At 68.1% G+C, this 25,046-nt stretch overlaps 3 protein-coding genes across 3 annotated transcripts in view; 2 read left to right on the top strand and 1 right to left on the bottom strand.

The window, feature by feature from the left end:
- The first annotated feature begins 3,523 nt into the window (after positions 1-3,523).
- On the top strand, positions 3,524-19,389 carry LOC115338973 (oocyte zinc finger protein XlCOF6-like). Its single transcript, XM_030008152.2, has 7 exons — positions 3,524-6,219; positions 6,637-6,762; positions 7,267-7,377; positions 7,930-8,010; positions 9,253-10,513; positions 16,949-17,044; positions 17,132-19,389. Exons 1-7 carry the CDS (start codon positions 6,141-6,143, stop codon positions 17,835-17,837), a joined length of 2,460 nt encoding a protein of 819 aa, XP_029864012.1. The 5' UTR covers positions 3,524-6,140; the 3' UTR covers positions 17,838-19,389.
- LOC115339591 (zinc finger protein 688-like) lies at positions 14,131-16,491 on the top strand. The gene is made up of 3 exons (XM_030009773.2): positions 14,131-14,306; positions 14,941-15,103; positions 15,867-16,491. The coding sequence occupies exons 2-3, from the start codon at positions 15,044-15,046 to the stop codon at positions 16,101-16,103; spliced, it is 297 nt and encodes a 98-aa protein (XP_029865633.2). The 5' UTR covers positions 14,131-14,306; positions 14,941-15,043; the 3' UTR covers positions 16,104-16,491.
- Positions 19,390-21,231: 1,842 nt separating the features above from the next.
- LOC115339291 (SCO-spondin-like) overlaps positions 21,232-25,046 on the bottom strand; it is a 24,444-nt gene continuing 20,629 nt past the window's right edge. Inside the window, 16 exon segments of the mRNA XM_030009012.2 lie at positions 21,232-21,355; positions 21,465-21,615; positions 21,712-21,842; positions 21,984-22,044; positions 22,181-22,201; positions 22,203-22,277; positions 22,378-22,586; positions 22,744-22,908; positions 23,008-23,054; positions 23,186-23,298; positions 23,300-23,323; positions 23,457-23,584; positions 23,741-23,914; positions 24,289-24,491; positions 24,594-24,732; positions 25,013-25,044. Of these exon segments, the coding sequence (XP_029864872.1) occupies positions 21,333-21,355; positions 21,465-21,615; positions 21,712-21,842; positions 21,984-22,044; positions 22,181-22,201; positions 22,203-22,277; positions 22,378-22,586; positions 22,744-22,908; positions 23,008-23,054; positions 23,186-23,298; positions 23,300-23,323; positions 23,457-23,584; positions 23,741-23,914; positions 24,289-24,491; positions 24,594-24,732; positions 25,013-25,044 (1,696 nt within the window). The 3' untranslated portion in view covers positions 21,232-21,332.

The following is a 25,046-nucleotide window of genomic DNA, read 5'->3' as shown; positions in this document are numbered from 1 at the left end:
GGGGCTTCGGCCAACTGCGGCTGAGCCATCTGCTTCCCTGCACAGGGCTTTGCTGCTCTCATGGTCCGCCGAGAGGTTTCCAGTCACGTCAAATCTCAGAAGAAGGCTTTAAAAATTGCCCCATTAATCAAATGGCCACGGCAGAGCCTCAGGAGCGGCGGTGCTCCCGGCAGCACAGGGCAGGCGGGTGCCTGCTCACTGCAATGCTGCCTCGCGTGACGTCCATCTGGGTGGACACCAGCTCCCTCTCTGCCAGCCCCTGCTCTGCTCACATTGCCTGGCCGTTTATGTCCAACATCACCAGACAACACCAGAATTTTCTTTTTGACTGGTGGTGGAATAACGGACGATCACAGAAACAGCAAAACCGACACTAAACTCCAGCAGGGGCTGTCGAGGCTGCGAGCACCCTTCTCCACCGTGCTGCTGGGAGAGGAGCACCCTGCCTGCTAGTGCTGCTGCCAGCTCAGCGGGCAGCGGAGGTGGCTGCACAGCCTGACCCCGACCCACGGTGTGGTGGTGTGGTGGGACCAGAGCTCGCTGCCCAGCCCCAGCCATGATGCCGGCACCGGTGGGGACTGCGAGGCCCCAGCTGGGGACAGGCACGAGCCTGGAACTGCTGCCAGCACGGGCTGGTCACCCAGATGATCCCCTGATTTACTGGCGGGTTAATCATCCTTGTCCATCCTGTTTCCAGCCCCACTCTCCAAAGCCTCTCACCCTTGGCGCTGGGCTCCAGGTGCCGACATCTCTCTGCAGCGCAGGTCCCGGGTCCCTCTTGCTGCCCAGTTGGCAGCTGGGTACCACACGCTGCCCTGCGCTGGGGAAGGTGTCCCCATCCCTACAGCCCATCCCCAAACCGGAGACATGGAGACACAAAGATGCCAAGAGCAGCAGGAGCCATTGCTCCCCGGGAGCAACCAGGGAGAGAGGAGGAGGAGGAGGCTGGGCTGCAACCCAGAGAGCCAGATCCTGGGGCTGGCACCGGTGGGAGTGGAGGGGACGGTGTGCCAGGGCTGCCCTGGGTGGCAGTCGTGGTGCAGCGCGGTGATGCGTGGCAGCGTGGAGCTGTGCCAGAGCTGGCAGGGAGCTGGCACACCCCGTGCTGTGCCAGGCACGGCCCCAGCACTGCTTTTGTGAGAGCCGAAGCTCATGAAACCTGGCTCGCCGGCATGGCGGCTGGTTCAGTGCGTGTATTTGTGATGGATTGACCCTGGCTGGAGGCCAGGTGCCCACCAAAGCTGCTCTATCACCCCCCCTCAGCTGGACAGATGAGAGAAAATGTAACAAAGGGCTTGTGGGTTGAGATAAGGACAGGGAGAGATCACTCACCAATTATTGTCACAGGCAAAACAGGCTCGACTTGGGGAAAATTAACTTAATTTATTGCCAATCAACCGGAGTAGGATAATGAGAAATAAAACCAAATCTCAAAACACCTTCTCCCCACCCCTCCCTTCTTCCCAGGCACAGCTTCACTCCCTGATTCTCTACCTACCCCCCCAGGGGCACAGGGGGACAGGGAATGGGGGTTACGATCAGTTCGTCACACGTTGTCTCTGCCGCTCCTTCCTCCTCAGGGGCAGGAGTCATCACTCGTCCCCTGCTCCAGCGTGGGGTCCTTCCCATGGGAGACAGTCCTTCATGAACTTCTCCAACGTGGGTCCTTCCCATGGGCTGCAGTTCTTCATGAGCTGCTCCAGTGTGGGTCCCTTCCATGGGCTGCAGTCCTTTAGGCACAGACTGCTCCAGCGTGGGTCCCCTGCAGGGTCACAAGTCCTGCCAGAAAACGTGCTCCAGCGCGGGCTTCCCACGGGGTCACAGCCTCCTTCGGGAATCCCCCTGCTCTGGCGTGGGGGCAGGTGGAGATCTGCTCCCCCGTGGACCTCCCCAGGCTGCAGGGGGACAGCCTGCCTCACCATGGTCTTCCCCACGGGCTGCAGGGGAATCTCTGCTCCGGCGCCTGGAGCACCTCCTCCCCCTCCTTCTGCACTGACCTGGGGGTCTGTAGGGTTGTTTCTCTTACATGTTCTCACTCCTCTCTTCGGCTGCAGTAGCGCAGTTTTCTTTTCCCCCTTCTTAAATCTGTTATCCCAGAGATGCTACCACTGTTGCTGATGGGCTCGGCCTTGGCCAGCAGCGGGTCTGTCTTGGACCCGGCTGGCATTGGCTCCATGGGACGTGGGCGAAGCTTCCAGCAGCTTCTCACAGAAGCCACCCCTGTAGCCCCCCCCCCGCTACCAAAACCTTGCCATGCAAACCCAATACAGTGTTTAAATGCTTGCGGGAGGCGAAGGATCCACCACGTTCGGCATTGCCGCATCGACAGGACGGGCATCCTCTGCCTCGGGTCCTGCTCCTGTCTCTGCAACGGCGGAGGCCATTTCCCCCTCCGCGACCCCTTCCCAGGGACCCCGGCTGCTCCGGGGGGTGCGGGGGGTGGCAGAGCGGTGGCAGGGGGTTAAGGGCCTTGGGCTGTGGGACACGGGGCCCTTTGCCCGCTCCGGGCTGGTCCCCGCTTCTCCGACATCCCGTGCTCCTGCCCACCGGGTCTCTCGCCCTGGCCGAAGCCCCCCCCAGCCCTCCAGCCCCCCTGCCCCTGGTCGAGGCCGTCCCCAGCCCCGCTGCCATCGGGTGGGTGACAAGCGGGTGGCACGTCCCCCCCCCCATCCCGTCTCTCACTGTGGATCTCTCCCTCTACCCTCGCTGCCACCCCCACCCGGCACCCCCCACCCTGCACCCCTTCCCGACAGCTCCAGCGCTGAGCAGCTCCGGGGGGCACCGGGCTGCACCCCCCCCCCCCCTCAGGGGGCACCGGGCGGTGGGGGGCACCCCGGACTGGGCTGCCCGCCCCGGGGGAGACCGAAGGCATCCCGGGGGGCACCGGAGCACCCCGGCCCGGGAGAGACCGGGGCACCCCGGGGCGGGGCGGGGGGGGGGGGGCAGCGGCGGCAGGACCGGGGTGGGGGGGGCCGGGGGGGGGGGGGGGAGCCCGGACTACATCTCCCGGCAGGCAGCGGGGCGGGAGCCCTTTGTCTGCCTGGCCCCGGTGCTCTCCTGCGCTCGGCGGCCATCGGCGGCGATGCCCGCGCCGCCGCCCCTCTGAGCGCCGCCGGTGAGAGCGGGGGGCACCGGGGGGGGGGCACGGGGGGGGGGGGGAGCACAGCGGGGCCAGCCCGGGGAGAGGGGGGGGGAACAGCGGGAGCGGGGGGGGGGGGGGGTCCGGGCCCCGGTGGGTGCGGGCCGTGGGGCGGTGCTTGCGGCGTGTCTCTTGGGGAGGGAGCACCCCCGTACCCCCCCCCGCAAAAAAAAAAAAAAAAAAAAAAAAAAGAGCCGCAGCTCCGGCAATGCCAGCAGCTGGGGTGGTTCGGGGGGGGGCTGCGGCTGCTGGTCGGGCTGGGGGGGGGGGGCACCCAGCCGGGGGGGGGGGCGGCACGGGGGGGGGGGGGATGTGGGGGGGGCCGGCACCCCAAAGGAGGGGGATCCTCTAGCAGGGCCGTGGGGCAGGGCGAGGGTGTCCCGTGGGAAGGGGGGTGTCACCCAGAGCACCCCGGCAGGGCCCGGGGCTGCCGAGGGGCGCGCGGAGCAGCCGGTGCTCCGGCACCCACTGGACCCCCCCCTCGGCCCCCCCGGGCGGTTTCCTTCTGGGGTGCTGGTGGGTGTGCGTGCGGGGCCCCCAGAGCCAGGGACGGTCACCTTGTTCTTGCAGCGTCCGCCGTGAGACCTAGAAAATAAACCCTAATAAGCCAGAAAGACACTTGCCATCGTGCGGCTTGCAAGCCCGGGGCTGGTTTTGGTGGAGCGGTATTTATTTATTGAAGGAGCTGTTTCAGTCAGGTGTGGGCCGGGGCCCGGTACAAGCCAACACTTTTGGCAACAGCTTTGCGGTACCGGCCCTTTGCCGAGCCGAGCCCCGCGGCAGCTCTGCTGCAGCCTCGCACCGCGGGAACTCCTGCCCGCAGTTTTGTAAAGGGGTGCGGGAAGCTGTGGTGGGCAGGGGCTGCCCGACCGGGCAGGGAGACGGTGATGACCCCCCCTCGGCTCTCTTCGGCCACCCCGGGGCTCCCAGACCTGGCCGGGGGGAGCCGGGTGGGAAGGGGGCTGTGCCGTGGGTGCTGGGATGGCGCGGTTTGTTTTCCCCAGGGCCTAGGAGGAGCGACGTGATGGGATGGAGAGTTACGGGTTTGTGGTTTCCAGATAAGGTGGAAGCTGCGCAGGCTCCAGCTGGCTCCTGCCGAAGCTCATCCCAAATTCCCTGGCCGGGGGCACCTGGGAGCGGGATGGGGCTGGTCCTGCTCCCATGCCCAGCCAGCAGCGCTCAAGTTGAGAGCCTCCCCGAGAGCAAACCTCTCTTGTTCGGAAACAACCAAACCCCAGCAACCCCCGAGCACCCCGGTCCTGCCGGCCCCGGGCACCCTCTGCACCCATCCGTGTGCCCTCCTGGCCCCGGGCGCTTGCAGGGGTCCCGTGGCAGGAGCCCGTCGCGCCGAGCAGGAGGGTGCCCTTAGAGGAGGCAGGAGGAGGAGGAGGGCAGCCAGCCTCCACCTCCCGAACCACTCATGGCGAAGGAGCCGCTGCCGGCTGGGGTGTCCGTGCGGTGCTGTCGGGGGAGCACGAGGCGGGCGAAGGCTGTCGGGGGGGCCCGATCCTCTGCCCAGAGCCCCCGGCTCCACGGGGCCAGGCAGCAGGGGTTTGGGGAGAGGTGAGCCGGAGCTGGGGTCTCCGAGGGGGCAGCGGCACCCGCCTGCCCCCACCAGCTCCCGGTGCTGCCGGTGACTTTGGCACAATGCTTGCGTTCATCTGGCGGGGCAGCCAGCGGCAGAGGGGGCTGCGGGGGGGCTGCAGGTCCCGGGGGGCTGGAAACAAGCGGCCGGTGCTGGGGATGTCGCCTGTCCCTCCCAACAATGCTGCTGGGTCCAGCGCTTGCCGCAAAGATCAAGCAGAGCGTTGCCAAGTCGATTCCCAACTTTGTCCCAGGGTTAATCCCAATCGCTCGGGCCACCAGCACCGATCCTGGGCCGAGGGACCACATTTGTGCAGGCAGGGAGCGGCGCAGGCAGCAACTGCCCCTGGGCTTGTGCCCGCTCCGGCAGCACCTACCGTCCGTGTTCGGGAGGTGGAAGGAGGGACGCACGCTGCACCACGGCTCCGTGGGGACGTGGCACCAAGCAGGACGAGGGAGCAGCAAGTGGGGTTGGAGGGGGCACGGGGCCAGCGGGGGAGAAGGCGAGAAGGAGCTGCCCTCCCTCAGCTGCCCCCAGACTCTGGGTGCAGGGGGGGTTTGCAAATAAATTAGGCGGCAGCACCTAATTGGGGTGTGCTGGAGGAAAGGACGGGGTAGGAAAGCTTGGAAATGGGCAGCTGCTCTTGGGGTGCTTTGCGGGCAGAGGGGGCCCACGGGGTGCCCCATGCGCGTTGCAACCGAAGTGTTTGGCTGCCGGCGCTCGTGCGCGGGACCGGCCGCCCCACGGCACGGTGGGGGTCTGGGTTGAGGCGTCTGGGCCTGGCAGGCCTCGGGGACGTTGCGCGTGCATGGCGGGCCTGGCACCGTGCCGGTCATGCTGCTCGACCCCCGCGGTGCCTCTCCCCTGCTTCCCTCCTGGTGAAGCCTGGGGGCTGCCGTCTCTCCCCGCGGGCGCCCGTGCTGCTGGCAGGCTCTGCCGAGACTCCCCTCTTTCTGGTTCTTCACCTCCCCCGGATGAGCAGCCCTTTTCTGCACTGTTTTCGCTCTGAATCTCTGTTTCTCAGAGATTCTTCTTTGCTCTGACCTTGTACCGCTGCCGCCGCTGCCCCCGCAGCTGCTGGGCTGGAAGGAGCGGCTGGGGTGGCGATTTGGGTGACGATGTGGCACCCATCCCGTGCCGCCCTGCACCGTGTAGCTGCCGTGACGTCCTCCTCAGCCCCGCCGCTGGCGGCAGCTTCCCGGGTCAGGGCGATGTAGGGCGATTGGGGTCCGGGGAAGGGATGGAGTGAGGGGAGAATCGGCACAGCCCGGGTGTGCCGGAGTGGGGAGCCTGGAGGTCAGTGTCCTCCGGAGCACCCGTGTGTCTGCGGGTGCTCCCTGGGACCGGGGGAGGCTGGAAGGAGACTTTCCCGTCCTTGGGCAGGTTCTTCTGGAGGGAGCCCCAGGACCCCCAACGATGGAGCGAGAGGAGAAGCCGTTTGGGGGGGATCCCCAGGACGCGAGGCTCCGGGGGATGCTGGACACCTGCGGCGCAGGTGAGGCTGCCGAAAGCTCCCGCAGGGACCTGGCTGCCCTGGCACTGCAGGGACTTCACAGCCCCCCCCGCCCATCCAGGCCCTGGGACCCCCGGGGCTGAGCTGCTGCGTCCCACGGAGCCAAGCAGGGTGCTGGTGTGGGAGATGCTGTGCCCGGTGCCAGACACCGGGATGGTTTTGGTTGGGGGAGGGTCCTCGGTGGGCAGCAGGGAGGGATGGGCAGTCGCCGCCCGCAGCTGGGTGGGGGTCCATGGCTTGTCCCCCTGTAGTACCCACGGCGGAGGGTTCGTGCCCGCGTGCCCGGTGCAGGGCTGCGGAGGGAGCGTGGAGCCCGCGGCAGCACCGCTCACGGCTGCCGGTGCGATGCCGGGCTGCCCGCGCTGCCCGGGAACCTGAGAGCAGCTTTGTCTTCCTCAGGAAAGGAGTGGGCCGGTGTGAAGTGTGAGATCGTGGTGAAAACGGAGCCAGAGGATGAGTCCTACATTGGGTGTCCCCAGGGCCTGGGTGCCACCGTCCCCAGTGTCCCCAGCTACCCCAGCACTGGTGAGTGATCGCAGAGAGGGTGGCTGGGGGAGGGCTGGGAGCTCGGCGAGACCCGCAGCCCTCCGGGGATCGAATCCCTGTCCTGTGCAGGCTGCTCTGGGTGATGTCTGGGTGACGCTCTGGGTGGCGTCCATGTGGAGACACAGGAAAGGCTGTTGCACTGGGGAGCTTTGCTGGGACAGTGCCTGCCCAGTGCCATTTGGTAACAGGGAATTGCCTTCTGGAGGAAAACAAGCGGTTCCTTTCCTTGCATAACAAATATTTAAGAATTCTGGGTGTTTGGGGTCCCCACATTTCTGTGGCTGGGGCACCCCGCCTTGTTTCCCTGGGGATTGGGTGTCCCAGCACTGGGAGATGCCCAGTGGCTGCAGGGACCTCGTGGGAACCTGGGATTAAAGAGCGGTGAACCGGAGCCGGTGCCGGCACAGGCAGAGCGTGGGGATGTCCTGGAGCCCTCGGTCCGTCCCGGAGCCGGACGCACGGGCTGTGCCTTTCCTCCCACAGACATCAAAGCGGAGGTCGTCGTTAAAAGCGAGCCCGAGGAGGAGGAGGCAGCCTACGGTGGTTACTGCCTCGGCTCCCGGGTGGGGGACGTGCCCCACCACCCCGCTGCCTGTGAGTGGGGCTGGGGGTCCCGGGGGGCCGGGAGGGACCGGGGTGGGGATGCAACCGGGGTGTCCGGATGCTTTGCAGGCTGCTGGGGCTGCGGGGACCCCGTGTGGGAGAGGTGGGTGCCGGGGTGGGAGACGAGCTTGGCAGAAGGCACCCAGCCGGGCATGGGGACGTGGAAGAGCCGCCCCTCCTGATCCCCTGCTGCTGCCCACCCCCCGGGCTTGTCATCCCTCAGTGCCATGGGGGTGGTGCTGCCCGCTCTGCCTGCCTGTAAACGCTGCCTGTCGGGGCTGCCGGAGGCGGCTGTCCCGTGCCACCCTCTGGGTGGTGACACTGTCCCGTGCCACCCAGCGGATGGTGACACTGTCCCGTGCCACCCAGCGGATGGTGACGCTGTCCCGTGCCACCCTGGGGACAGTGAGACTCCGCGGGAGTCCCACGAGAGCTCAGCCCTGCCCTCCCTGCCGGCGGTGCTGCCAGCCGGGGTTGAAAGCCCATCTGCGGCTCCTCTGGCCCTGCCTGCGCCCGCCATAGCACCGCGCTCTCTGCCTGCAGGCGATGCCAAGCCGGAGATCATCGTGAAGGTGGAGCCGGAGGACGAGTCGTACATCGGGTGCCCCCGAGCTCCCGGGGCAGGTGAGCACCGGGGCGGCTCCAGGGGGTCCGGCGGGACGGCGGGTGGCGTGGGGGCGAGTGCACCGGCTCGCTGGGACACAGCATGAGGGCCCCCGTTCCCATCGTATGCTTTGGGTGAGGGGAGGAGAAGGAAGCCACTTTCCTCGAGGGGGAACGAACCCTTGAGGGAAACTTTGGTATTTATCACCGAAGGCGCTGAGCTGCTGCTGGGCGATGCACTGAGGCAGGCGCAGTGCTGAGCAGGGCTGTTGTGAAAGCCACGGGCTGAAGGGCGAAGCTGGCGATCATGGGTGATGCTGGTTGGGGCTGCAGGATGGATTTTTCCCCTTTATGTCTGCAGTTTTATTTGGCACTTCGGTGTTTCTCAGGGTTCAGTGTATCCCCACGACAAGCCCGACTCACACGTGGTTTGCGGTGTCCGTGCTCTCCGGGCCAGTCCCGGGTGTAACTCAGCCGTGAGCCGGCTGTGGGGAGATGATGGGCAGGCGGAGGTGGCTGCGCGGGTCCCACCGGTGCCTCGCGGGTCCCACCGGTGCCTCGTGGGTCCCACCGTAGCCTCCCAGCCACGGGAGCAAATCCTGGGCTGCCCAGCGAGCTCGTGGCAGCCTTGCCGCTGGCTTTCGGTGGTCAGGGGAGTGACTGTCCCCGGGGCTGGGGCAGCACCCGACGCCACTGCCACGGCCCTCGCAGCCCCCCGTTCCTCTCCCAGCCACGTCCCAAACCCGGCAGAAAGCCGCAGGGGGGGACCCCCGGTGCCGCTGCCAGCCGTCAGGGCGAGCCGCTTGTCGCGCGGGCGCTGGCAGAGCATTGCGCTGCTCTTCGGCTTGTCCAGGCAGCCTCGGCAGCCAGAAATGGTTGCACGATTTGCACGTGTTGCACGAGAGGTCCGAGCACCTCCCCAGGGTCCCTGGTAGCGATGCCGTCCCTGCTCGCTCCCTGCAGCGTGAGCTGGGGCAGCCGGCGGTGCTGGGGGCGGCAGCTTGCCATCCCCTGCCCTCGCGGTGCCGGGGTGAGGTGCCGGTGCCCCAGTGGCGGGAGAGCGGGTCGGAGGCGCACAGCGGCCTCGGTGCCGGGCCCGCGCTGATGGGTGCAGCTCTTCATGAACCCAGCGCGCGCGAACGCGTGCCGGAGACGTCCTGAGAGGGGAGCGGGGCTGCGGGGGGGGTGAATGCGGCTGCGGGGCTCTGCCGGGAGGGCTCTGAAGCCATGGCAGGTAATGGTGGGGCTCCCTTCTCTTGGCAGGCAGCGATGGTGAGTGGCGTCCCAAGGAGGAGCCGGAGGAGGAGAAACCGGAGGCGGCTGAGCTGGCAAAGAGCCTGGGGGCTGTCTTGGGGCGCCCCCTCGGGCCCCGCGTCAGCCAGTGGATGGTGCGGCAGGCGCAGGGTGCCGTGGCCGAGCTCCGGCGCAGACCGGCGGTGCCCGGGGGGCCACGGGCCACCTCCGAGCCCCAGGGGCTCTGCCTGGAGAAGGGGACGGCTCCGGTGGTGCCGGCGAGCGGAGCTGGGCAGAACCCCCCCTCTGCCTGCGGAGCGGGCAGCGCCGCGGCCCCTGGTGCCGAGCCGGCGCGGCGTCCCCGCAGCCACGCCGCCAAGCGTCCTTTCACCTGCAGCGAGTGTGGGAAGAGCTTCCAGCACCGAGGGAACCTCATCACCCACCTGCGGGTGCACACGGGGGAGAAGCCCTTCGCCTGCACCGTCTGCGGCAAGAGCTTCAGCCAGAAGGGTGACCTGATGCGGCACCAGCGCATCCACACCGGCGAGAAGCCGTTCGAGTGCACCATCTGCGGCAAGAGCTTCTGCTCCAAGCAGACCTTCATCCTGCACCAGCGCATCCACACCGGTGAGAAGCCCTTCTCCTGCACTGAGTGCGGCAAGAGCTTCAACCGCAAGGCCAACTTCATCACCCACCAGAAGATCCACCGCGGTGAGCGCCCCTTCATCTGTGCTGAGTGCGGCAAGGGCTTCTGCGCCAAGAAGACCTTCATCCTCCATCAGAAGATCCACATCGGCGACCGGCCCTTCGGCTGCTCCGAGTGCGGCAAGAGCTTCAGCCGCAACGGCGACCTGACACGGCACCAGCGCATCCACACCGGCGAGCGCCCCTTTGCCTGCGCCGACTGCGGCAAGTGCTTCAGCCACAATGGCGAGCTGATCAAGCACCAGCGCATCCACACCGGCGAGAAGCCCTTCACCTGCACCGAGTGCGGCAAGAGCTTCAACCGCAAGGGCACCCTCATCACCCACCAGCGCATCCACACCGGCGAGCGCCCCTTCGTCTGCCCCGAGTGCGGCAAGACCTTCAACCTGAAGACCACGCTGATGAAGCACAAGCGCATCCACACGGGCGAGCGTCCCTTCACCTGCCTGGAGTGCGGGAAGAGCTTCAAGTACAAGGGCAACCTCCGGACCCACCACCTCACCCACACGGTGGAGCGGGTCTACCCCTGCACGGAGTGCGGCAAGATCTTCAGCCACAAGAAGGAGCTGACGGTGCACCAGGGCGTGCACACGGAGGAGAGGATCCTCTCCTGCTACCGGGAGGGAGAGTCCTTCAACCCCTTCCTCCCCATGCACCCGCTCCTCATGTCCTGCACCCAGCTCCCGGTGCCGCTGGAAGCCTTGTCCAAGTACAAGTAGGAGGGCTGGCGGCAGCGGGGAGAGCCCGGTGTCCTGCCCATAGCACGTCCCCGCGGCTGGAGCGGCGACAGGAGGAACGAGACCGTCACTGGAGACTTAGACCTGCTGCGGGGCCGGTGGCGGATCGGGGCCGGCGGTTTCCCCGGCTGTCGGGCGCTGTGGTGGAGCCCTGGGTGCCCAGGGAGGAGCTGCCGGCCGGGGATGCTGCCGGCTTTCGGCAGCGCTGGAGGAGCCGCCCCGCTCCGGCTGGGGCCAGCGGCCGCTCACGGGGACATGCGGTCAGGCTGGGACCCGGAGCGAGCGGGGCCAGTGCTCTGGCCTTGCGCCGGCACTGTTCACATCCCCAGGTCGGGGGGGGGGGGCTTCGTCATCCCTCATCCGAGAGTCACCGTCTCGTTTGGTGTTGAGAAACCTCTTAAAAGTGTATCGCAGTGGGTAGATGTGAAGACTGGGGTCGCCTTGCCCTCCCCGCCAGCACCAGGCTGTCCCCTCGCTGGGTTTTCTGTCCCTGGTGCTGCGTCCCATCTGCTGCCTGGTCCCCGTCTGATTCCTCCGTGCTGTGGCAGAGGCGGCCCCCCCCTTGTCTTGTGCCAAGGGACCCCAGTTTAGCTGCTAGTTGGAAAGGGGCAATTCAGAAGCTAAGAGTCGTAGTTTCTCCTTGTCCCTATCCGACACGTAGACACTGGGCTTGGAAGAGAGCCGAGAGCTCACCCGGTGCAGCGCAGCCCTTCCCTCCCCGGGCACAGCCCTTCGCCGCCATGCTCTGTGTGGGATGGCTGACCCCGTTTGTTTCCCACAACTCCCACCACGAGTTTACCGAGCTGTGTTTTTTGGGATCCTTCTTTCCCCGGCGCCTGCTGCATCCCCAGGTTTATTCCTCCGTCGGGTGCATCCCCCGGGGCCAGCACAGCTCCCGGCAACCCGTCACCCTCCTCCCACCAAAGCTGGGAAACGGCCGGCAAAAGGCTTTTCCTTTTTGCATCCCAGGCTCTGGCGTCGCTGCCGTGGGGAGGGAGCAGCGGGCTGGAGGGGCCGGGAAGGGGTCCACCCCCGGCCCCAACGCAGCTCCCCAGGCTCTCTTTAATTCTCCTGGGAATTACTGTGCCTGTCGGTTCCTCCATTGGCATCTCCGGCACGGGCTGTTTGGAAAGGAGCTTCCCCCGGCCCCATCTGTGCGCGATCCTGGCGGGGGGGCAACAAACGCATCCTTGCCTGGCGCGCGCCTCAGGAAGGGCCTTTGAGGAAAAATGAGTCTTTTACAGCGTGGGCGCAGGGGCCGCTGCGGGGCCCAGGGGGGTTTCAGGTTGTTCTTGAGCAAACTTCTTCCCTTGGCCGTTGTTTCTGTGCAAGGGGCGTTTTTGGAGGTGCTGTGGAGGCGAGAGGCCCCGGGGGGGCACCGGGGGCTCCCCAGCTGTCTCTCCGATTTGCCGTATGGCTCGAGGTGATGCTCATCGCTTCCTTGCCTCAGTTTCCCCATCTGTAAAATGGGGGCAATACCACTTGCCAGTAGCTGCCTCCCAGGATGGTGGGAGGGTTAACCCCTTCCTGACCGTGCAGAGCCCCAGGTGATGGCTTAGATGACGTGTGAGAATCCCCCTCCCCATGAGCCCTCGTGATGCAGCAAGCGAGGGCCACGTGTATTTATAGCTCCACTCTTTTCTAATCTAGAAACTAATAAAAAGCGCAAACAAATACACGGGAACCTGTTTGTCTGGTACAGTTTGTTATTTCTGCTTGCCACGGGAGCTGCCGGACCCCTCATCCCTCCTTGCCGGGGGCGTGGGTTCTGCCACCTCCACCTCCCGCCGGCACCCAGCCGCCTGCCTGCCCGGCTGCCTGTGACCGTGGACCCACTCAGGAGTGGGTGCTGATGGAGGGTGAGCGGTGGGTGGCCGGGATGCATCGCCCCCGCCCCGGGTTCAGCGGCTGCCGGTTGCAGGAGGGTGTGCAGTAAGCGCTGCCCAGGAGCTTGCCTGCTTGCGGGGGGGCAGAGACTGGTGTGGAGCATCAGGCGCGCTTGAGGACACGCAGCAGCCATGGCCAGGAGCCACCGCCATCAGACGCCCACGGCGGCATTGGTGAAACAAAAAGCGTCGCGGCGTCTTCTGATACTGAGCAGCGTTCGCACCGTTACAAAAGCTTTTGGGAAGGAGCATGCAACCGGTGCGGGCTGATGCGTTACTGCGAGGAACAAAGGTGCCGTTCCAGCGCCTGATGGGGCTTGTGGGTGGCCCACGCACCCACAAGTAGGTGGTTGCATGCGGGTGCTAGGGCTGCCACCGCAGGCACCGGGGAGCTGCCGCACCGTGCAGTTGCCTTCACCCGGGTGTTTAATGCCACTTGGGGTGCTCGGGGGTGTCGGAGCTGCCCGGGGACAGCACGGGGGCACAGGCAGGCACCCTGCATCCTCCTGGCAACGGCCTCAGGGCCAGGCGGGTCCTGGGCACGGTCACCCTCTCCCGATGGCACAGGCAGCGAGCGGGGCTCTGCCAGCTGCCGGGGCGGCAGGGACTTAAAATCAGGGCTGGGGAGGTCAGCCTGGCCCTGCTCCTCAGCGCTGGAGCGTGGTGAGGCTCAGCCGCAGCCGGTGCGGGTTGGCACGCGAGTGCAAGCAGGTCCTGTGCGGATCGGTGTCTTGGGGACCAACTCCGCTCCTGGGCAGACGTGGAGCCCCGGGGCCGCGCTGGGCCAGCTTCGGGGACCTTCCCCTGCAAGCTGCCGGGGAAGGATCCCACCACGCTGCGGGCCAGAGCCCACTGTCACCCCCGGTTTGGGTCAAGCGCTTCTGCCATGGAGGCTTCCTCCAGGACACGAGGACTCTGCTCTCCCGCATCAAGCGAGATGCTGAAGCTCAGCTGGCGCCCGGCTGGTTTGGCATCGCTGGCGATGCCGCCAGCACCATGGCGTCCCCGAGAGCCGTGTGGGATGCCGTCGGGACCTGGCGTGGCGACCCTCCTTTGCTCTTCTGCTGCCTGTTCACCCTTGGTTATCTGCCGTGGTTTAACCCCCGCCAGCAACGAAGCATCACCCAGCTGCTCACTTACTGCCCTCCCCGGGGGGGGGAAGATGGGGACCCACAGCCCTGTGGGTGGGAACATGGGGGGGGGGCACCCACATCTCTGTGCATGGGAACATGGGAGGCATCTGCATCTCTGTGGGTGGGGTCATTGGGGGGGGGGCACCACCATCCCTGAAGCAGGGGGCTTGGGGGGGGGGCATCCACATGCCACAACTGGAGGGGCATGGGGGGCAGCTGCAGCCCCGCAGCTGGAGAGGGTTGGGGGGCACCCCATCCTTGTGGGTGGGGGTACGGGGGGGGGCACCCACATCCCACAGCTGGGTGGGCACTGCACCCACATCCCCGCTGCTGTTTGGGGGGGGGGGGGGGGCGCACCCGCATCCCCGCTGATGGGGACATGGGGGCACCCGCATCCCCGCTGCTGTGTGTGTGTGGGGGGGATGTCACCCGCATCCCCGCCGCAGGGTCCTAGGCAGCACGGCCCCCCCCCGCGCCGCTCCGGCCGGCAGGACTACACCTCCCGTGCTGCACCGGCGGCCCCCCCCGCCCCCCCCCCCCGGGCTGACGCAGCCGCCGGCTCCCGGGGCCGCCTTTGTCCGTGCCCGCGGCCCGGCCGGGCTGGCGGCGCGGCCCCGGTGCAGGTAGGGGCGGGGGGCGGCGGGCCCGCGGCACGGGGATGGGCGCTGCCCACCCCTCCAAAACCCCCCCAGCCTCTCCCCCTCCCCGTATCAGCGGGGCTGCCCCGGGAGCCCGGCGCTCCCCGGCCCCGGCCGCCCCTCCCCCCCCCTCTGCCTGCCGACCCCCCCCCGGACCCCGGTGCGCGGTGCTCCCCCCTGCCCGGCTCCCTGCCGCCCCCCCCCCCACCGCCCCGTTATTCCCCCCCGCGGTGCCCGGGGCCCCCCCCCCCCCCCGCCCGGCCTTTCCGTGTCTCTCCAGGGTTTCCCCGTGCCAAGGCGGACACGCTGCTCCCCGTGTCCCCCCCCCGCCCCGGATCGGACCCTGCCGACACCGGCGCTGGGCAGGGCTCGGCTCGCCCCGGGACAGGTGGTCAGACCCCCCCCGGGACCCCCCTGCACACTTGCTTGGGTACGGGGGGGGGGCGATCTGGGTGCTGTCAGGAGCTGCCAAAAATCCCGACTTCGTGGTGGGGGATGCTCTCCGGGTCGGTGTTTCTGCCAGGCGTCGTTCAGGCCTTGGGCAGAAGGGCAGGCAGCTGCCGGCAGGCGAGGGACCTTCTGCCCCCCCATTTATTAATCAAAATATTGTGCTTGGCAGGGAATATCTGTCCTGGCTGCGCCGGCGCAGCTGCCCATGGGACAGGCATCTCCTGCGGAATCCAGAGCATCCCACCTCCATCTTTCCGGATAAATATTTGTGCATGCCTTCGTCTGCCTGCCGACAGCCAGCGGCACACCGGGCTCCGGGCTGCTCCGGCAAGGTGGGGGTCAGGCATAGCCGGCGCCTGCCCCGGTGCTGGCGATAATCCCGTCTGCTCACCCGGCTCTGCCCTTGCTGAGGTCGTGCAGAGCTGCAGCCCCGGCAGCCCACACGCTCCCCATCCACCCTGGCTCTGGGGGTGCCACGGGCTGGGATTTCCGTGGTTGGTGCCGTGGTGCGGCAGCGGCAAAATGCCCGTGGGACTGGATGGGCTGGGGGTCCGGTTGCTGCGGGGCGGTGCGGGAGAGAAGTGCTTTGAGACCCGGTGCGGTGCAGGGTGCTGAGCCGCACCACGGGCAGGAGCAGGCAGGAGCGTGCCTGCTGCCAGGCCTCGGGCCAAGCCTCGTGTCGCGGTGCTGAGCCCTGCCCCGGCAGGGACTCTGGCTTACGGCAGGGGTGGGGGACAGGGCGCAGTCCCCGCTGCCCTGGTGTGGGTCCCTAATCTGGCATGAGCACTGCCGGTAAGCCTGCCAGCTCTGCCCCTCTCCCGGTGCAGCCGGTGGGGTGTCCCCCTGCCCAGGGACCTGCTGAGCGAGCCCCCCGTGCCGCGGTGACCCTGCTGTGCCGCCTGGCTGAGCCGCCCACCACCCCTCTGCTGTAGCCCTTCCCTCGCACGGGAAGCTCAGAGCTCTCCCAGTGCTGCCCTCGGGATGCCGGAGCCCACGGTGCTGCCAGGCCCCTGCCGGGCAGCGTCAGGATTTTGGCAGAGGTGGTTAGCAAACACGCGGCAGGGCGTGCTGAGCCGTGCCTGCTTCTTGCTGCAGATGCCGGTGACGTTTGAGGATGTGGCCGTCTACTTCTCCCCCGAGGAGTGGGCAGAGCTGGCAGGCTGGCAGCGGCGGCTTTACCGGGAGGTGATGCTGGAGAACTACCAGGCGGTCGCCTCGCTGGGTGAGGACTCTCTCTGGTGCTGCCGGGCTGGGGTCGAGCTGGAATTTACCTCTTTAACTGAGCTGGAGCCCTTGAAAGTGAAAATCCAGCTGTTGCTGGCCGAGCGCTGACACAGCGGTTGTGATTGAGGGCAGGTTTTAGCCTGCCGGGCAGCCTCTGGCGGAATGGCGTGGAATGGCATGGCATGGAATAGACATGGAATGGAATGGAGTATTTTCAGTTGGAAGGGCCCTACAAAGGTCATCTCATCTATCTTCCCGAGCACTTCAGGGCTGACCGAAAGTGGCCAGGCAGGGGCAGGAGAGAGGATGCTGGGGCTGCGGTCTGGTGGGGGGGCCGGTGCCGCCGTCCCGGCAGCACGGGAGAGGGTGCTTCTCTCTCTGCCCGGACAGGCTGGCCTGCTGTCAAGCCAGAGATCATCTGCAAGATGGAGCGAGAAGAGATGCCGTGCATGCCAGCCCCTCCCAGGGCACGGTGGAGGCACCGGACCCCTGTTCCAGGCAGGTACCGGGGGGCTGCGGGGGGGGGTAGGGGGTTCCAGCAGCACCGTCCTGTTGGCCCCAGATTCTCTGTGCACCAGGAGGGGTGGGGGGCTGGTGGGGTCCCCGTGCCATTCCCTGTGGGGAGGGGTCCCACGTGGCCGTCCCCTCCCTGGCAGCGACGCCGGCCTCTCCTCCCCAGCAGCCGGTGATGTCTGGATGCAGAGGGAGGTCAGGGGGGTCCCTGAGGGGCTGCGGGCACCCACCGCCCTCCTCCTGAGGACGCCCGAGCGGGGCGGGAGCCGGCGGCGGGGCTCGGCCCGCCGCCGGCTGAGCGGGAGCAGGGGGGGCCCGTCGGGGCACCCCCACCTCCAGCCCCTCTCGGCCCCCCGGCCGCCGGAGAAGACCCCCCCGACGTGCCCCGAGTGCGACAAGAGCTTCAAGAGCCAGACGGCGCTGGCCATCCACGAGCGGAGCCACACGGGCGAGCGTCCCTTCGGCTGCCCCCGCTGCGGGAAGGGCTTCCCCTCCAAGGGGGACCTCAAGCGCCACCAGAAGACCCACGCGAGGAAGCCGGACCCCCACCTCCCCGGCACCGGCCCGGGCATCCCGGCCAAGCTGCTGCTGGCTCGGCCCCCCCGCGGCCCCCTGGTCCCCAGGAGACCCCACGCCTGCACCGAGTGCGGGAAGAGCTTCGGCAAGAGCCGGGACCTGAAGAAGCACCAGCAGACGCACACGGCGGCGCGGCCCTTCTCCTGCCCGCAGTGCGGCCGCCGCTTTCGGCTGAAGCAGATCCTGGCGTCGCACCAGAAGGTGCACGGCGGGGAGAAGCCCTTCGGCTGCGCCGACTGCGGCAAGCGCTTCGGTCAGAAGCATCACCTGCTGAGCCACCGGCGGGTGCACACCGGCGAGAAGCCCTTCGCCTGCGGCCACTGCGGCCACCGCTTCAGCCAGAAGCACCACCTGGTCAGCCACCAGCGCATCCACACCGGGGAGCGCCCCTTCGCCTGCGCCCGCTGCCCCAAGGCCTTCAGGGACAAGAAGACCCTCACCGTCCACCAGCGGGTCCACACCGGCGAGAAGCCCTACAAATGCGGCGAGTGCGGCAAGACCTGCAGCCAGAAGCAGCACCTGAAGAGCCACCAGCGGGTGCACCGGGGCATGCCGGCGGTGCCGGAGGGCGACTGGTGGGAGGTGGGGGGTCCGTCCCCGGCGGGGGGGCGAGCGGAGGCCAAGCCCTTCCAGTGCGGCGGCTGCGAGAAGCGGTTTCGGGACGAGGGGATCATGCTGGCTCACCAGCGCACCCACGGCACCCCCAGCCTGCGGCCGCCTCCGCAGCCCGGCACCCCCCAAAACTGCCGCTGAGGGGCCCGTGGCGTGCCGGCGGTGGCTGAGGGGGGGTCACCCAGAGCACAGACCTCCGGCTCCACCGGAGCAGCCACGCATGAGCTGGATGCGAGTGGCGGCCGCGGCCCCCTCCGCCACCGGCTCCGGCTGCTGCCCGAGAGGCATCCTCGCCGGCACGGGCTGGATCCTCCTGGGCTGCTCCCTGGGGACGCCCCAAACAGCCGGCATCAGGCTCGTCGGTCATCGGCACCCCTTCCCCACCGTGCCGGGCCCCGTGGTGCCGGCAGCTGCTGCGGGAGAGCCGCAGGCGCAGGACTGGCTGCCAGGGCAGAGGAAATACGATAAGTATATCACACTGCAGTCAGAATGGTTTACGGGACAGAGGGGAAGATGCTGCTTTATTTTTCCACCCAACTAGTAAATAAAAAGCTTCTTGGTGCTGACAACAAGCAGTGAGCTCCACGGCAGTGCGGCATGTGCCACCGCTCACCGGCGGCAGCCCCTGTGCCTGGGTCAGGGCCGGCATCCCCTTACTCATCCCTAGAAAACCCCTTTCCTCGCCCGTTCTCGTTGGGAGATGGCGAGAGGCCGGGATCTGCTGGGCAGCCGGGGACAAAGCAGCGTTCCAAGGGAGCCAGAGGGATGTGGGCTCGTCTCGGTGAGAGGTGCAACCTGTGCGGGGCCACTGGACCTTGCTGGCAGCCAGCTGCTCTTCCCATCAGCTTGTTTTAATTTTTTCAATCACTTGTGCCCAGAGTTTCGCTCTATTGCCCCAAAAAGCTGGAGTTGGAGTTGGTGGCCGTGTCAGTCAAAGCCCGGCTTGGTGTTTCAGGGGTGCCCAGGGCATGGGGTGGGGGGCCCATCCCCTGCCTGACACCGACCCCCTTCCCGCTTGTCCCCCTGGCCTCGAGGCTCTCCGGGACACCGGCTCCCTCCCGCAGGTCTCGGCTCCCCCAAACACGGTCGGTCCGAGTGGCCTCGGGTGCGTCCCCACGTCACCCACCGCTCCCACATGAGCCCACCCTCCCCATGGCCTCTTCAGCCCCCCCAGACCGTGACCCCCAAACCCCGAGTTGCTCCAGGCTCGGCCCCAAACAGTCCCAGCTCACTGCGAGATGAATCTTCTCTAATTAGAAGTACAGAAGGAGCAAGAAGCAGGGCAGGACCCAGGATTAGTGGGCACGTCTGTGCCAACAGTGAAGCCACGGGGCCAGTGACCCCCCCCCCCCCGCCAGCCCCCTCGCTGCCAGCAGCACCCTCCCCTCTGCACCTGGGGGCTGCATCATCCCCCCCCCCCGGGTCCTGCCTTGTGGCTGCCAGCCGGCTGTGGAGCCACACAGGGTTTTTACCGCCCGACTTTCTGCACCCTGCTCCGGTGGGTTTGGTACAAGATGGCAGCACCATGTCCCCGTTGCTACCAGCAGCTGCACGCTGGAGCTGCCGCCATCACCTCCAAGCCCACCTTAGCCCATTTTAAAGATGCTGCCTTGGTTGGAGTGATTAATTTCTTCTTTCCAATGGAAAACCAGCTTGTATTTTTTTGCTTATTAAAACTGATATTCCAGCGTTACTTTCTCCTGAGATGGGAGTTTTATTTCCCCATATTCGATGCCTCCAGCAGCTGTGGCTCTCCAGAAGCAGCAAACGGTGCCCGCCTGGGTGAGAGCTCGACATGAACCAGCCTGTGCATGAACCAGCCCATGCATGAACCAGCCCATCCCTGCATCACATTCCTTCCCTGCATCCCATCCCTCCATCCCATTGCTGCATTCCATCCCATCCCTGCATTCCATCCCCCCATCCCATCCCTCCACCCCATCCCTGCATCCCATCCCTCCATCCCATTGCTGCATCCCATCCCATCCCTGCATTCCATCCCTCCATCCCATCCCTCCACCCCATCCCTGCATCCTATCCCTCCATCCCATTGCTGCATCCCATCCCATCCCTGCATTCCATCCCTCCATCCCATCCCTCCACCCCATCCCTGCATCCCATCCCTCCATCCCATTGCTGCATCCCATCCCATCCCTGCATTCCATCCCTCCATCCCATCCCTCCACCCCATCCCTGCATCCTATCCCCTCCATCCCATTGCTGCATCCCATCCCATCCCTGCATTCCATCCCTCCATCCCATCCCTCCACCCCATCCCTGCATCCCATCCCTCCATCCCATTGCTGCATCCCATCCCATCCCTGCATTCCATCCCTCCATCCCATCCCTGCATCCCATCCCTGCATCCCATCCCTGCATCCCATCCCTGCACTCCACCCTACACCCCAGCATCCCATCCCTCCATCCTATCCCTCCATCCCATCGCGGCATCCCATCCCTCCATCCCTGTACCCAGCCGCCTGGAAGCACGAGGGCAGCTCAGCCTCTAATTTTGACCCAAATCCTGCAGGTTTGTGGCCGTTGCCGGGCTCTGTCTGTCTGACTGTCCCTCTCCCCTGGCTCAGCCAGGTGCCAGCGCAGCCCACGGCGTCTCTGCCCTCCATGGCACAGCTCGGAAACCCATCGTCCCGGTCCTGGCTCCCGGTGGGGCGGCCCCCGTCCCCCCTGCTCCAGCCCCCCTCACTCTCCTGCCCCCAGGAGTCAGTGCGATCGATGCACGACGATGCTGGACCAGCGGGGTGTTGTTGTGGCTGTGCCTGGCACGGCATGGCACGGTGGTCATCCCTCAGTACACACCAGTAAAGCTCCGTCAGCCCCACCGCCAGCGCTGCCCACCCCTCGGCGGCCGGCAGCCCCGTCCTCAGGCAGCACCGGCACCCGCAGCACCAACCGGCACCCCGCGGCACCCATGGCACCGGCGGCACCCCGGCACCGGCAGCACCCAGCCCTGCCGGCAGCAGGGCTGTGACGGGTGGCACAGCGTGTCCCTCCCGGCCATTGGACCCCCGCCAGACCAACGACCCTTCTCCTTTTGAACACCAACATCTCCCACCCCGTGCCCTGGGCCGCACCGGCCTCCCTCTGCCCGTGCAGCGCCAGCGGGTGAACGTGGCCGGCGTGTTGCCCGTCCCGGGGCTCGGCTCACCGTGATGCTGCCGCCCGCCCAGGAGAGCAGCGGTTGCACCTACATCTCACCCAAAACCCTCCTGCGACAGTGCCAGCCCTCTGCCCGCCAGTCAGCCCCCCCAGTTCCCCCCGAGCCCCTCCTGGTCCCTCCCAGTGTCCCCCTCCGTCCCCCCAATCCCCCCCAAGCTCTCCCCAGGTCCCCCCCAAGCCCTTCCCCATCCCTCCCAGTGTCCCCCCGTGTCTCCCTGGTCCCTCTCGAGCTCTCCCAGGTCCTCCCCAGTCCCCCCTCCAGTGTCCCACCAATCTCCCCAGTCCCTCCCTGGGCCCTTCCCAGTCCCTCCCAGTGCCCCCCCACCGCCACCCAGTGCCAGACGCAGGGGGCTGCTCCCGCAGGTTTATTGCGGGCCCAGAGCACCGGAGCATCCCGGGGGTGCCACCGCTGCTGCTGGGGATGGGGAGGGGATGCATCCAGCTGCGGGGGGGGGCTCCTCAGCGCCGGGAAAAATCCCCACCTGCATGAGAGGGGGGTGAAGGGAGATCGGGGCGCTGCATCCCCAGCGCGAGAGGCTCAGGGTGCTGCACCCGGGGGGGGGGGGGCTGCCTGCCCCCCACCCCGCTTACCCTGGCAGCTGCTGCACTGGCAGCTGCGGATGACGGGCAGCACCATGGGCTCGGCGTGGCCGCCGGGACAGGGCAGGCGCAGGATGCGGACGGGGCTGGCGGGGTCCAGGCGGTAGCTGCAGCACTCGCAGAGGCTCTGCAGGTACGGCTCCTGCCCGAGGGACGCGCGGTTGCGGCGGGGGCGAAACCGGGCAGACACCCCCCCCCCCCCCCCACCCCGCTCCTGCCTCCCCCGGCGCCGGCTGACCTCGGCGGTGACGGTGGTGCGGGAGCGGCAGCGCCCGGCGCAGTAGCTGACCTCGACGTCGGGCAGGGCGCAGGGCCCCTTGGCGATGGTGCGCAGCTCGGTGAAGCGCCGGCACGTGGAGGGCGGCTCCTCTGCGAGGAGGGGGCACGACGGCGGTGCTGCCCGTGCCCCCCACGACGCCCCGACGCCTCCCCCCCTCCGGCAGCGCGCGGGGTGACACCGCGGGGTGCCGGTGGGTGCCCAGTCCCGCCGTGGGGTGCGGGGACCTTACCCCGGCCACTCATCCCGGCAGACGGGGCAGCAGCCGCCGGGCTCCCGCACCTTCACCGCGCCCTGCCGAGACGGCGGCCTCAGACCCCTGCCCACGCGTGCCCCCTCCCCATGGGCATCCCCTGCCCACGAGTGCCCCCTCCCCACATGCGCCCCCTCCCCTCACATGCCCCCCCCCGTCCCCACCAGCACCCCACACCTCGGGGCAGGCGAGGGGGGGGGCAGCCGGCGGTGCAGGCAGCCTGCCCGTTGACGCAGCGGCACGTCTCACACTCCTCCTGCCACTCGCTGCCAGCCTGGCCGAGGAGGGGGGGGGGGACACAGGGCTCAGTCCGGCCAGGGAGGTGCAACGGGGCACCCCCAACATGAGGGCCATCCGCCCCCGGCACCGCTCACCTCGTGGAGCTGCCCCCGGTGCCGGCACTCGCAGAGGGCGGCCGGGACGCAGTGGCCGGTGCTGTTGCGGTAGTGGCCGGGCTGGCAGGCGCAACCGGGGGCCGGGGGCCCGCTGCAGTTGCGTGGCGTCTCGCCGAGGATGTCCTGGCAGCTTCGTTCGCAGCCGTCCGGCGCGTCGGGGCCCTGCCAGCGCTCGCCCATCGGACAGGCTGCGTGTGGCACAGGGCATGGCACTGGCACCGGCACCGGCACCGGCACCGGCATGGTACAGGATACAGGGATCGCTGCCTCAGCCTGGGGCTGGCACCCAGCTCTGTCCCCTCCCTTGCCACCTCCCGGGGTCGAGGGACTGCGGGGGGGACTCACGGCAGTCGGGGAGGCTGCAGGGGGTCCGGCGCGTGGGGGGCCCCAGGCACTCTGCTCCCTCGTAGAGGCGCTGCCGGAGCGGGTGCCGGCGGGAGAGCCGCTCACCCGTTCCGCACGTCACCGAGCAGGGGGACCAGGGTGACCACGGGGACCACAGGCAGTCCACTGCGGGGGGGGGGGGGGGGGCGAGACATGGCAGCTGCAGCACGGGGATCGCAGTACGGCGCAGGGATGGGGACAGGGATGGGGACGGGGGTCTCTCACCGTTACAGTCCTCCTGGGAGCAGTTGAAGGTGCCGCGGATGCAGATGCTGGGGACAGAGGTGGGGGGGGGGGGGGGAATCAGCACCCACCCAGCCCCCGCTGAGCTCCCAGCCCACCAGCTCGGCCACCCACATGGGGTGACCCGGCCCGGAGCGATGCCGGGGGCCGCGGCACCCACCAGCTGTTGCAGCGGTGCTGGATGCGGCTGCCCGGCGCGTGCTCCTGCTGCTGCGAGAGGTTGTGGGCCCCGGGCAGGGTGGGGGGCAGCCGGCAGCGGCACAGCTCGGGGGGGGACGCAGGTGCCATCCTGCAGCACCTGGGGGGCACCCAGCGGTGACCGGGGTGCCCCCCCCCCCGCCCCCGCTCGCCTGACCCCAACCAGTCGGGTCCCTGGGGTGGCAGCGGGGTCCCTGGGGGCTGCGGGGAGGGCTCGGGGGGCACAGCCGTACCTGGCCGGGTGGGCAGGCGCAGCCGGGCTGGCAGCTCTCCGGCAGGCACCGCGTCCCCGGGCGGAGGTGGGCGCAGGTGCGGGGGCAGGCGTTGGCGCAGTCCCCGTACACTTGCCCACTGGGACACTCTGCGGGGTGAGGAGGGGGCGGCTGCGGCACTGAGCCCCCCCGGCCCCGGCCGAGCACCCGCTGCCATCCCGTGGCTCAGCCGGCAAAGCCGCAGCTCCCTGGCACCCCAAAGGCCATCCCCCCGCCCCCCCCAGCCTGGCTGGGCCCCCCCATACCCGGCGAGCAGTTGCGGGCGTTGCAGATGCGCTGCAGCAGCAGTGGCAGGAGGGGGCACGGCTCCTCCTGGCCCCCCGGCCCCGGCAGCAGCTCCCGATGCCGCTCGGAGGTGCCACCGCCACAGCTGGCACTGCAGGGGCTCCATGGGGACCAGGGGCTCAGCTGGCAGCCGGCTGTGGGGGGAGCATGGGCTCACCATCCCACCAACCCACTGTCCCACCATCCCACCAACCCACCATCCCACCAGCCCACCAACCCAATATCCCACCGTCTCACTGTCACACCATCCCACCATCTCACCATCCCACCAACCCACCGTCCCACCAACCCACTATCCCACCGTCTCACTGTCACACCATCCCACCATCTCACCATCCCATCAACCCACCGTCCCACCATCTCGCCGTCCCACCATCTCACTGTCCCACCGTCCCACCATCCCACCGTCCCACCAACCCACCATCCCACCATTCCACCATCCCACCATCCCATTAGTCCCACCGTCCCACTGACCCACCATTCTGCCATCTCACGACCCGGTACTCACCAGGGCAGGGCTGCATGTTGCATTCGGCCATCTCCTCTGTGCCGGTGGCACCACAGGGCACCCCCCCGGCGCTCTCCTGGCAGCTGCGGTGCCGGGAGGTGTTGCCACCGCCGCAGCTGCGGGAGCAGGGCTCCCACGGGGACCAGGGCCCGTAGGAGGGACACGTCGCAGCCGGGCAGGCGAAGGTCCCATTCCGACAAGTGCTGCACCGGGAGCGGCACCGGCATCAGCATCCCACCCAGGGGCTCTGCCACGCGGCACAGCAGTGCCCGTCCTGTCGCCACATCCCCCGCCACGGCACCCACCAGTTGTGGCATTCCAGCTCGGCCACCTGCCCTGGCCGGAGCTCCCGGCTGCTGTTGGCAGCGGGCAGCCCGCAGCGGCATTCGGCGATGGGCACGCACGCCCCGTCCTGCAGCAGCTTCCCCGGGGGGCACCGGCACCCTGCGGGGGCAGAGAAGAGCGGGCTTGCACCCATGGGTGCTGCGGGTGGTCCTGAGCCCCCAGTGGGCTGGGGGGGGGGGGCTCTGCCGCGAGGATGCACGGAGCAGGGTGTGGGTGCACCAGTGTGCCACGGTGCAGCTGGTGCCGTGGGGCAGGGGGGTGTCACTGCTGTCATGGGTGGTGTGGGGAAGGGGGCTGTGCTATGGGGTGGGGGCCATGCTATAGGGCAGGGGGCTGCAGGCAGCTCAGGGGGACGGGCAGGGGCAGGGGGGGCACGTACCCGGCTTGCAGGGTCCCTGCAGACACTCGACGGG

This window comes from Aquila chrysaetos, chromosome 3, assembly GCF_900496995.4.
Source record: "Aquila chrysaetos chrysaetos chromosome 3, bAquChr1.4, whole genome shotgun sequence".
Classification (NCBI taxonomy): domain Eukaryota; kingdom Metazoa; phylum Chordata; class Aves; order Accipitriformes; family Accipitridae; genus Aquila; species Aquila chrysaetos.
This window is presented reverse-complemented; position numbering and strand designations above follow the sequence as displayed.